The sequence below is a fragment of the Ochlerotatus camptorhynchus genome, unplaced genomic scaffold (genome assembly GCF_037179485.1).
Source record: "Ochlerotatus camptorhynchus isolate MF236.1 unplaced genomic scaffold, CSIRO-AGI_Acam_v1.1 ptg000577l, whole genome shotgun sequence".
NCBI lineage: Eukaryota > Metazoa > Arthropoda > Insecta > Diptera > Culicidae > Ochlerotatus > Ochlerotatus camptorhynchus.
This window is the reverse complement of record NW_027041058.1, coordinates 5184727-5197824: the sequence shown is the minus strand read 5'-3', so window position 1 is coordinate 5197824 and position 13098 is coordinate 5184727. Positions and strand designations below refer to the sequence as shown.

Below are 13098 nucleotides of genomic sequence, written 5' to 3'. Positions count from 1 at the left end.
GTAACTTCAACTGCCATTTTATCAATGCCTACTTTTTCCATATGGGACTGATATAAGATTATATGCGTGTTTATCACTCAGGATGGTTTTGGCATTTTTAGAGCTGTTCCATCACGTTATTTTGGTGTTCCATGAAACCACTTTAGCGACAAAGGATGATTTTTGGCCTTTTCAGGGCCATTCGACGATTCTAGGCCTTTTCGCCTAAGCAACATTGCAAGTTTTATCAAAATTTATATTATTTCTTGAAGCGCAAATAATGGTGTATAATGCTATAATAAAACCAAAATTATTATAGTTGAAGATGCTAATTTCAAATAACAGACTGTAGTGGTAATTTTTATACGATAGATGGAGTAGATGAAAGCATAGAGTTGATAGTTCCGTTAGAGTACGGCAGTGTGAAGATTGTATATAGATATTAGACAAGCGAGCTAGGACAACTTTTAAGGAAGGTACAAATCGGTTTTTTCATCTCTCTTTACCAAACTCCCCCTTCATCTACTTCATCTATCGTATAAAAATTACCAGTACAGTCTGTTATTTGAAATTAGCATCTTCAACTATGTAAATCGTTGACTTCACGTAGAAGTAATACTAAAAACATATAGTCAAAGTACAAAATTATTACTTGGGTGGCGTGTCTTAAGTCATTTGTTGTTGTTTTTAAGGTAATTTTCTCATTTTAATATCAATGTTGGTGAACTGATGTCATTTTTTTTAAACTTTTAAAGCTATTTCAGCATTGTTAGGCCACTTCAGTCATATGTAGGCTCGTTTTAACGATTCTAAGCCATTTCCATTGCCATTTGCGTAGGTAAAACCACGTTTTCCAAGTTAATTTAGTCGTGTTTAATGTCATTTTTGTGATTTAATGTAAAATTTTGTATTTTTTTTCTCGTCTTCCCCTTGGCTAGTTTTTGCACCTTTTTGTTGGTGGGCGGCCTTAATTTCATGCTTTATACTGGAGTGTTGGAGATGGTAGGTTTATGGCCGGCGTTGCTTGCTCATGCCGCGATAGAATGGCGCCGTGAGCAGGCGATGGGGATTACTAAGCTTCCTCTCTCTGATGAACCACTACATGAGAGAACCAAAGATCTAGGCTAGCAGTGACAGTATTACACTTGATACTCCTTTGTTCAAAAGCCGCGTTGTAGTACGCTTACGTATAGGCACTGACGTTGGGTGCGACATTGGTGGGTTTTTCCGCAAATCACTTTCATTTTATTTATTTTTACGCAGATAGATTTATTTGGGTTTACAAGGGAATTATTCTATTGAAATATTTCATTAAGTGCCCAGAAAGTGTTCTATTGGCGTGACAAGCTTTCATTGTTGTTTTCATTGAAGTATCAGGGAACAATGTTAAACACCATTTTTATAGATGGTATAAGTGGATAAGTGTTTGAACTATGGTTCGGGATTTCCACTGTGGCGTGCTTCTATTGTGACATACCCATACGTATTTTTGCGGTGCGACATGATGGAAACGTGTGAGCATAGTTTGAGAATATACCTTATATAATTTAAAAATCAGCTAGGATCCCCACTTTAAAGTGAAGCATTTTAGTCACTTGAAGGTGTCACGTGGGTCGAACTAAGATATAATAAATATAGGTCAAAGTTAAAAGTACTTGAAACACGAACTTAATAAAGCATGGGTTATGATTGATTAGGTGAATTAGAGATTTAAATTATTTATTAAATTAGACTAATAATCATCAAATGAACATAAATAAGAAACTTCAGAAAGTCTAGTAACATTAAGTATATTAAAAAAAAGAATTAGGATGCGGAGGTCCGCTTAGTGATGCAACTAACCTTTAATGTTGAAAAAATCTTCCTTATTTAGTCTTGAACTTCAATAAGAAAACGCAAGTAGACCAATAGCATTAAGAAGATTAACAAGGAGAGGAACAGTTTAGGAAATAAGTAAAAGTAGAGGTATGTGACAGTTAATAACTTTTGTAGGTATTGTTTTCCCCTGAGTTTATTGTACTCGACTACTATATTATTCTCTCAATACGCGAAATTTCTGATATGCGTTTAAAGCATTTGAGTTAACTTATTTCTTTTTGTTCAAGTACGTACATTTGTAAACAGCTGTCAACGCTAATCTATGAACTAAACCCTATGTGACTGTAAAATCGATCTTTCATTATGTGGTATTGATGCATATTTAACTTTTCGCGGCTGTCGGAATCAACGCACCTACGTCTACGGAGCTTAAGCAGAAGTGATTCGCAATTCGGTAGAGCTTACCAAAAGTTTTTGTAGTTTAGAATTTGTTCGGTACGGTCGCGAAATTTTGAAATGATTGATACGCGGTAAAATAACTAAATTGAAACAAAGCTCAATAGTAAAATAAGTAGAATATCTAAAGATCATACCAAAATTAATCAACTTGCCAACATAGGCTATCACATTTATTTTGGTGGCACTCTTTAAATGATAATAAGCCTTTGTTATTTTTTTTTCTCGCTTCGGTATTTTCGCACGGCGTTCGAAATTCGCGCGGTTTTCGTAACTTACATAATTTAGATATTTTGTTCGAAACGGATTTACTTATTCAATAGTCAATCGGATTACTACGCGGATGTATCACGTCACAATATTTGTTCTATAACTTGAAACAATACACACGGAATCCAGTGTTCAAGTTGCTAGGCCTTCTGCTGTATTGTCAAAGCAAAATTTATTCAAATGGGTCAAGTCTTGAAAACTGATACCCAATAAAAAACTATTTTGGATTTTTTTGTTAATTTTAGGTGAATACATAATTATTGCGATCTTGATTTGCGTTATTTTTTCCTAGATTTAATATGGGAAATGGAAAGAATATATTAATTTGCTTACCAAAATTTCATCGATTGCATATCTGAGATTTAGATTGGCAAACCATGCATAACTTTTTATACACAGGGTGTCGACTACCTGGAAAAACCTGGAAAGTCAGGGAATGTCAGGGAATTCTATTTCTGGTCTGGAAAGTCAGGGAATGTCAGGGAATTTTAGTGTAGGTCAGGGAAAAAAATGATATTTTTGATTGATTCTAGGCAATTTAACTTTGAAATTGAAACGAACCAAAATAGCCGAATTGAGTATTTTGCATTAAAACACAAATTTTGTGTTGTTTCATTTGGCTTTTTTCTCTTCCGCTTCGTTCAGAAAAATAATCAGGCCTTCCTGATTTTGTAAATGTAGTCCTTTACTAATTTTCCAGGGGTATGCTGTGGTTGTCAATTTTAATATATAACCTTATATAGCGCGTCTACCTCACATTGATTTTGGTACTTTGCTTTTTGGTACCCACTCTAGTTCGTTTACCCCAAAACTGGTGCAATGGTGCAAAGAGCTCGTTGACATGACTGTTATCAAATAATGTTTTTCGATAGTCAAATCGCCGCTAAGGTTCAGCTAGGACGTGACCTGGATATTTTTGGCATTGCTCCGTACTAACACTGCAAAAGTTCAGCTTTTTTGTTGTAGGGTTTGACGAACCCCTAAATAAAACAACAACAACAACAAAACAAATGGATTTGAATTCCCGATTCTGGGATGATTCGAAAAACGAGGTGGCAACTCGTTACATGACGTCAAAGTTTTTGGGAAGATCCCTGGCATCAGATCTACTCGCTGCGTCCATGTGTCCATGGATGGGCCCAAAAAGGTGGCGAGAAGCTGATAGATCTAGGAAGCTGTGGCTGCATATTTTGCATAATTTATTCAAGGATAGTGTTCGCAGTACCAGTTGGGGATGTTGTCAAATGTTTGCGTGGTATCTACAATATCTTCATAGATGTACCAGCAAGACGAGCGTTATTTTTCGATGTATTCCGGATCTACCATATTCCCGTTAAATTTTTGCGACCACCGATGGCTGGATAATAGTGGTGCTGTTCAGAGGGCAATCGAAATTATTCCGCAAATACGAAAATTTATTCAAGGCGTCCAGAAAGACAAAATCGAACCAACCTCGGCTTCCTACCAAGATGTTAAAAACTGTTTGAATGTTGCAATTATGTGACAACCGTTATAACATGTTATAACTCTGTAGTCTGAACGTGGTATTAAGCTGGCTTTCTTCAAATCAGTTGCTATCGAAGTTGAGCCATTTCTATGCGAATTTTAGACGGATAACCCTATAGTACCTTTTTTGTACAACGCGATGTCTCAAATGGTTAGAGGCATTATGGAAAGGTTCATTAATATTGATCATCTGAACAATATTGCACAGGTAAATGGCACAGGATATTGGTCGGCGTATTCACAGAACTATTGTTGGTTTTTGAAAATGATTTGCTGCTTATCGCATGGCAACGCCAATGCAGAGAGAGGTTTTTCGTAAATGCAGAATGTCTTTTTGAAAACATGAGGGAAGAGTCAGTCGTTGCGCGATGTCAGATCTATGATGGTGTTACTCATGCAGGCGGGTTGGAAAACTTACAAAATTTGAATGAACATATTCAGCGAGTTTGAAATTCGTATTCGCTTTCCATGTAGACAAGGATCGTCGTATGAAAGAAGCTCTCGATTCCGACAAAGCGAAATTCTAGATAGAGGTGGAATTAGGGCGTAACAGCCTTTGTAAACAATGACTTTTATCGATGATTTCTAGGAACTCAAGGCATGCCCACGCAAACCATCATAACCGTCGGGTAGGGGAAGTCGTCCCCTACTGGATGGTGTTGTTGAATTGCGTTGGCGAGCCTGAACTTTCTAGAAATCATCGAAAGAAGCCATTGTTTACAAAAGCTGTTACGCCCTAATTCCAGCTCTATCTAGAATTGTTGATACCCCAGAGAGAAGCAGAAGCGAAACATCTGGAGAATAAGCAAAGAAAGTTATTGGAAGATGCTCAAAAAGAAGCCGAGAGTTTGCAGGAGAAAATTGTTCTGCTCAAATCATAAGCAGAAAAATCTATCGTCGAAACAAACATATTTGAGGTAAATTTAAACGTTTAAATTTTGTTCTGGCCACAAAAATAAAAAAGGCTTATTGCAAACTTATTCCATTTTTGAAGTCAATACAATCTATGTTGAAAATAAAAATAATGTTACGTTTATTTTAAAAATATTCGAGCTTAAAATAAACGTGAAAACATTTTGTTGTCAAAGTGAACAAGCATAATTTTTTTAATTTTAAATAAGTTTTTCATTTTTTAAACAAACAAACTATTTTAGTATTTGAAAGCGCGAAAAAGAAACAGAAAATGGATAGGTAGCATATAAATAGAAGAAAAGTCTGCAGACAGGACATGTAAATTCCCACTATTTTCGGGGTCGATAAAGGGTGGTCTGTGGATGGCGTGGATGGTGGTGTTCTAGTCCGGGTTCCAAAAGGCTTGTCGGGGTGAGTGTCTGGGGGTTCCAATTCAGTGAAATCTTTTGTTTCTGACGTTGACCCTCTTTCTACGTTTGTTGTCGGGAGAAGGGAGAGGATCCGGAATAGATTTAGCATCCATTTCGAATTGTCGTTTTTCTTTCGACTTCTTGGGAAAGGGTGTTATGTGGATCGGAACTGGAACATAATTTGGACACTTCCTAGATGGGTTTTCGGATCCTTTTATTCGGTTTCACGACCATTTACTCGGTTTCACGTTTCCCGAGGAATAGTTTGAGTCAATTTTTGCCGAATGTAAACAAGGCAGGACACGCTAAAAATCATTTACCCAAATTCTATATTGTTGAAATAAATATGCGTTTGAATTTTATCCAAAAATAAATATTTTTGTTTCAAACATGTTTCAAATTTACTTTGAATTACTCATATGTTTATATAGAGCATTTCCAGCATTTAATTGAAAAATGCAACCATCAGCGAACACGTGAGAAATGTTTCATTCAAATCGGAAACACTCATGTCCAACCGGTTTGCGTTTTGGGCTGGAAATGCTCTATAATGAACATTAATATTTTTGATTTAAATGAACAACATTTGGTTGCGTGATTGTCGCAAAAATCACCGATGAGTTTTCAGGCTAAAAAATTAATTAATTTATATTTTGGCGTTATTTATTGTTATTACTATTGTTTGTGCATCAGGGGTTGGAAAACTAACGAAACATGCATAACCATGGTATCAATTGACGTTTGAGTGGTTTTTTTTTATGAGTTTAAAGTTGGAATGATTTTTCGACGTTGTGAGTGTGACTGCGTGAACAAAATTCACGCTTGAGATTCTCATGCATATTCACTGAATATGCATGAGAATCTCAAGCGTGAATTTTGTTTGCCACATTTGCACGCGAGTTTATTCTCGCAAGGACACTCAATGAATGAGATTTGAGAATGATTTTCCGAACACTGGTAAAGAGAAAGGATCGTCTACGGGTTGATTATTATTTAGTTGTGACATTATGAACTCAAATTGAGAGCTTGGTGACATTGATTAAATATTCCTATTATTACTTAGTAATGAATAGTGAGCCTAGTTGTGAGCAGTAGTTATTCATTATTATATTATAATATGTATTTATAGCCCTAGGCCTATTCACACCCTTCGTTAGGTAGTCGGTCATATGTTCTGTAAAAATTGTATTAGTATCAAGTTCAGTTGTGCGTGCCATGAGTATGCTATTCTTGATATTTTCGAAAGCTTACTCTGCTGCTCATTTTAAACTAACCATAGTTTGCACTACGGTATAATAAAGCACATCACGTTGTAGCTTCTTAGGTTTAAATATCGGAGTTTTGTGGACTGGAATTTTTCTGAAAACCCACTGGAAAGTCAGGGAAAGTCAGGGATTTTTTTTTCGACTTTGAGTCGACACCCTGAATACAGTAATAAAATCGATTTGTGGTCTTCGACAAAGTTGTTCTGCATGGTTTGCTCAATCATAATCTCATGGACAATAATGAGCAATGTGTGAATTTGTGGCAAGCAAATTTATATTTATGTTCCGTTTCTCATACTAACATTATAATTCTGCTGCCAATTCCTGATCGCTACCAAATCCATTCAAATTTGGCACTGTTGTGGTTCCGGTTCCCACAATTCTAATCGAATGAGCTATGGGGAGTCGGAGGTTGTGACCTGCCATACAAACCTGCCTCCCCAATGGCTATATTGTTTTTCTACACTAATTTTCGTTAAAACGCAATGTTATCAAATGATTCTCTTTAGAATAATAATTGTTTCTTCTATTTTCAGTTCAAAACACGTTGTTAGGGACTATGTACAAACTACGTAAGACATATTTTCAACCATTTCTTTTACTTTCATAAAACAAAATTAAAATTTAATGTGAAAACACGCTAAACTTATATTTAAAACATACTGATTCTGAATTAACACTTTTTCTGTTCTGTGCGGTCATTTAGACCCCACGATAAGTCTGGTAACTAAAAGTTCTAATAACTATATATTCGGAATTGTATGTACACGTGAATCGTTTATGGATAACTTTATTACATAGTCTTTCTTCGTTTGCGATGCCTATCGTGCGATCCCCGCTGTTTCTAGTTTCCTTGTATGCAGAATTTGAACAAGCCTATGTTCCGCAAATCACTTGCGAATTGCCGTTACCGATGACCAGTGAACCGGGAAACCGGGGAAAAAGTCCGTGTATGTTGATGACAAATTGGGAAATAATATATTTGGTCCTCCCTTTGGAAAAAAAAAGATTCTGGACCTAGAAAAAAAAAAATGTAAGACCATCCAACCGGGAAATCCGGGAAAAAACCGGGAATTCGGAATTTCCGGCAAAAATGCGGGAAATCCCAATTTGCACCGGGAAAGATCATATATACTCATCCCAAGTAACAATTTTGATTTTATATTAGTCTTGTAGGCCATAATTTGGTCTTGAAGAATCCTTTTAACCTTTAAACTTGTAATGTTACATGGAATCAATCACCTTTATAGCACATAGGGGAAATGACGGCTTCGGCATGACAGACTATTTTCGGCAACCCAAATTGAAACACTATTTTCACTGGATTTTCTTACAAAAACACTTCGGTGAATGCATGCAAACGATTCTTTATGCTTTCAGCTTCAATTTGACTATATTTTTACCACTGAGAAAAAGCAATCTAGCAGGGTTTTCTTGAAATGAAACACACGCACTACAAATTGTAGCTGATTTCGAGTTGCCGATAATAGAACAGCAGATTTACATGCAGTTCAAATGGAACGGTTGCAGCAGAAAAACTGGTTGCCGACAATACTCGCTCTCACTAGAGTAGATTGGAGCTTTGTAAAAGCGTTTCAAAACAGTTTTTGACAATTCTTTCGACTGAAATTGTTAGAGCAGCTGGCAGCAAAAGATTGTAAACAAACCAATACTGCATATGTGTGCGTTCCATAGAGAAAAAGGCTATAGAAAGAAGGTCGCTGCTTAGGTTGCCGAGAATACGTAAATTCCCCTACATCATTATATTCTCTTGTTTTCAACTTTCATATTATTATTTTCTCTCACTCGCAATCTGTTCGCGCCCGGATCAAGCGGTGATTTTGTCGCTGTTTCTACTACGATAGCTAAATTTATAGAATTTCATGTGCATTGGAATGCATATGATGTCATTGCTTGAATTCTTTTGCCACAGTTTTCCGAGTGAAGTAGTTCTAGTATAAAGGCTGAGAGAGACATATCATGTTACGAAGCTACTTCAGGATAGAGAAGCAGATTCATGCCTTTTAAAACTCCTTGCAAACTCCGATCATGCTTGGCATGCAAATGCTCGACACCGGACATAGAGATAAATTAAACATTAATTTTTGCACTTTGTGCTAACCAAATACCAAGACCGAGGTTAGTCTGTAGAACATAAAGATCTTACTCCAAAATCATGAGTTCAAATCCCACCCGGATAAAGCACGAATGATCCGAGAGTGTGAAAATTACTATAAATTAAAAAATACTTTCCTTGAAATATTGTTAAGCATTCTCAAATCATCCTGTTGAAATCCTGTAAAGATTCTTTTAAGATCATTGGAATGTCTTTGCATTTATCTCCTCAATTCCAATCCCCAATTGAGAATAACATATTTTGACCTTACTACATATTACATACTGTATTGTTTAGGGTCAACAGTTAAGTGAAATGATAATCTATGCTTCAAGTAAGGATTTGGGTTTTATCATGCGATAAAACTTGTGATGCTACTTGGGGTATTTAACCATATTTAATTGTTCAATTAAACTGGGAAAACTAGGTAAGACAACTGAAAAAAAACCGAAAAAAGGATTCGAAAAAAATAAACTCTGGTTCCGATATCTCTTCGTCATCTTGAAAGTTGTCCAAGCCTAATATGTTGAAAAATGGTCTAGAAAACTTTCCAAGCGCTAGAGATTTTTTCAAAGACGTGAATTTCGATAAATCTTTGACGGCCGGAAGATTTAGTATCGGCAAACATCGAATCTTCTTTTTTTCAGAAGTTCTTTTCCAAGCCCATCAAATTGTATTTTCTACAAGTCTGGAATCAAAAAATTTACAATCCCAGATTTTAGATAACTGTGAACTTACACCCTAACATATCGTAAATTATTCTACGCTTTCTTAATTTGTTTGAATTAAAGATCGTGAATTACTAAGTGCCAGCATTAAACAAAAAAAAAAGTCCAGCATCTCTAAAATGTAGTACAGAATCTTACAACTTTTTGGAAGATCGAGATTTTTCGAGAAAATTTTCGTCGTTCCAGAATAATGATAATTATTGATACGATCCAGAACACTTGTCTAGGTTCCAGAGATATGAAAATTTGTCTATGTTTGAAGTTTTACAGAAGTTTCTATTTTCGGGATCTTTAAAATTGATTGTCTTAAAATTGACAAATTTGTCCAAGACGTTGAACATTTTTCTCTGCGCCTAATTTTTTTTTTTTTTCAATTTCAAGATTTCCCAATAAATTTCTATGTGCAAGCTTTCAATTCGTGATCTGAATCTAAATTCAACTTATTCAACGGTTGGTTTCCAAAAAATCGTTTGAGAAAAATGAGTACTTTGTGGGAAATGGAGGTTACAAATTAACCTATTGATTATCCAATTAATACTGATTTTACTTAATTTTATTTAAAAAAGCTTTTAAAATGCTCATGGTAGTTTGGGAATTTATAATATTTGTCAAAACGGATCGCACGACAGATTAGATCCATATCTTTAATATCTTTCCGATCAATAAATGTCACTATTGGTCACTTTTTTTTTTTTTGTTTCAGTGTCACTATTTGGTCCCTTTTTTTTGTTTTAGAGTCACTATTTGGTCAATGTTTTCGTCATTGTAGTCAATACTATTGTATAAAATACCCACTACCAGCCCTGCATATTGTAGAGGAATTCTGCTGAATTTTTTTTATTATTATCTCTAAAGGGTTATTTTTTAACGCATTTTTTGTTTAAAGTAGAGTTTTTTTTAATAATCGGGTAAAAACCCGGAATTGAAAAAAATAAATTTGAAAGGACACCCTGAAGACCCTTGGACTGGACTAGATTCAGGATATTTTCAGGAGATTATAGAATGAATTCTAGAGATAACACCAAGGTTTTTCAGAGAAAAATTCCAATGGAGTTTAGGGAAGAACTTAAAGAGAATTTTGACTGGAACTCCAAGTCAATTGTGAGAGTAGAATTTTTAGGCATTTCCGTGGGAAATTCCATGACGATTGTGTAGAGGGTATTAAATTCTGAGAACATTCTGCAAAAATACCAAGGGAATCGATTTTGGAGAGTACAATCCCAAAGAAATTCTAATAAGAGTGTTAATGGTATTCTGAGGTTAATTCAATGGTATCTCGGGAGGAATTTCTAGATAAAGTGAATTTTGGGAAAAATTTAGAGGAGACCTTCAAGATAATTTGGAGCAGAAATTCAAGACTAATCTAAGGTTCAGAATTGCATAAGAATTAAGAGAGAATTCATGTGAATATAATATAGAATTATGGAAGAAAGCACCCGTGAAAACTTGACTGAATCATTAAAAATTCAAAGACTAACCTAGAATGAATTCCATTAAATGAATCCTGCATAGACTTTCTGGACTGTTATAAATAAGATTTATTCAAATTTATTTTGGAGGAATTTTGAAAGAACTCTGTGGAAGTAAATTATTCTAAGCGAATTCTGAGTTCTGAGCTAAGTTTCAAGGTGGTTACATATATACAAATTTTTAAGACTTCGATTAAATACATATTTTTATGAACTATAATATACCTGGATTTATGTCCAGAACAGGGAAATAAATTATCGCATTCGGTTTGAAGTTTAATGTAAATGTTTACCGCAAAACCAGGAAAATTTCCCAAATTCCGGGAAAAAAACAGGGAAATTGCTAATCGAGATTTTCTAGTCACCATGTGTTTTGAAAGACAAAATGTTTGAAGATTAATGTTTCTTTAGGATTCGGTAATTTCAAATGGATTTCTTTTGTTTACATCTAGTTGGAAAGGTTATTTGTTCATATCTTATGGTTTAACTGAGCATGTCTTATAAAGCAGTGTCCATTTAGAATCTCGCACGGAAGATATCACTTATATTTCGGGTATGGAATGCCATTCAAAAAAGGTTAAACAATCAAAACAAATATATTTTATTGCACTTTCATAGACTTTAATTTAAAATTATGTCTGTTCGTTTCTGATGTAACTGCGCACTTTCCTTGTGATACGCGCCATCAAACGTTGCACACCTGTAGTATCAACCTCTTTGGCAAGTTTGTCCCAAACTCTGGTAACCTGTGAAGTGTCCCGAGCCGTTCATAATCAATTGGCAATTGGGTTAAATTAGGTTCTTGTCGATGAAATCCACCTCATTTTCACGGACCACTGAACAACCTCCCGGCTGCAGTGGCAATTCGCCAAATCAGGCCAAAACTTCACAGGTCCTTTGTGTGCTTTTATGAAATGCAGCACGCGGTTCCTGAGGCCTCCTTGTACAACTTCCGGACAAATTTATTCATGAACGTGAACTTAAATCTGCCGGAGACATTTCCTCGTTCCACTCGTGGAATCGACTGAGCACATCACACGGTATTTTTTGGCGATATTCAACTTTTTTGCGATTGTCGCACCTGACCACGTTGGATTTTCAACGTGAGTGTGCAAGATTAATTTTCTTCTCTCGTCTTCCATCTGGAATAACTTCTGACTCGCTTGAAACTTTCACCACCGGAAGAGGACTACTTTATAAACAAATCGCTGTCAAAAAATGCCTGCAGCGGTCACTGAGCATGCCGCTACAAGATATACAACACGTATCGAAATTCTAAGTGGACAGTTCTTTCGTAAGGGGCTCGATGGAATGGAATTGAATTTATTTTCATTCTAGTCGAATCTGTAGAGAAGTTAAAACTGATTGATTTGTCTTTTCATATTTTTCCCTGACAGCTTACAAAAATATCTAATGCAATTGACCATGGTCAAATAAGTAATTCCACTGCTCTTTCAGGTGCTGGCTCCTGAAATATGTTGTTTAAAAAAATTATCCACATTGTATGGTGCTGTAACAGGACCATGTAGGTTGGCTAAATGACTAATAACAATTTGAGAAAGCAACCTTTCCAACGGTACCTAACAGATTTCACAGACACAGGGGATAAATAGTACCCGAGAATTATTTAAAAAAAAGTGTCGAATTCATTTCAATGGTGCTCGAAGACTCTTCTTCTGATGTAGACTTCTAATCCTCTTATCTCTTTTCAGCTGGTTATGTTTACAAAACAAAGCAGCTGTTGAATTTATTTGTGAATGTAAACATGAAGAAAATGAGATGTATTGACGAACAAAAGTTCGATTCTCTTCAGTGATATTCTCTGTGAATCCTAGATCGATTATGGTCCAAGATACTTTCAGTTTATGAGCAAAATCAGCGCGTGGAAGTAGAAGGAGGGGAAATTTCTGGATTCGATATCCAAGAAGCATTACTAGTCCGCTACAATTGAAAAGCTTCAGTTTAACATTGGAATAAATTGGAAAGGTTCCCTGTGTCCCTTTAAAATTTTGGGATTTGGCTGTTCGTGAATGTTTTTCATTCGAGATCACCCTAACATATAGGACGCTCTCCGATCAAGTAAATAAGCTTCAAACTACTTTTTTTTTTCTCTTTTCAAGGTTGCAAATACTCATTTCAGCTAAAACAATGTTATGAACTAATTAGATG

The 13098-nt window shown here is 35.5% G+C and overlaps 1 protein-coding gene across 4 annotated transcripts in view; it reads left to right on the top strand.

Moving 5' to 3' along the window:
• east (enhanced adult sensory threshold) overlaps positions 1-13098 on the top strand; it is a 180511-nt gene that overhangs the window by 153683 nt on the left and 13730 nt on the right. For 3 of the 4 annotated variants that reach the window (XM_065236860.1, XM_065236859.1, XM_065236858.1), the window contains exon 5: positions 7153-7188. The exons of the other annotated variant lie outside the window; for it this stretch is intronic. In XM_065236860.1, coding sequence (XP_065092932.1) covers positions 7153-7188 — 36 coding nt within the window. The remainder of the gene's footprint in view (positions 1-7152; positions 7189-13098) is intronic. 4 annotated transcript variants of the gene reach the window in all.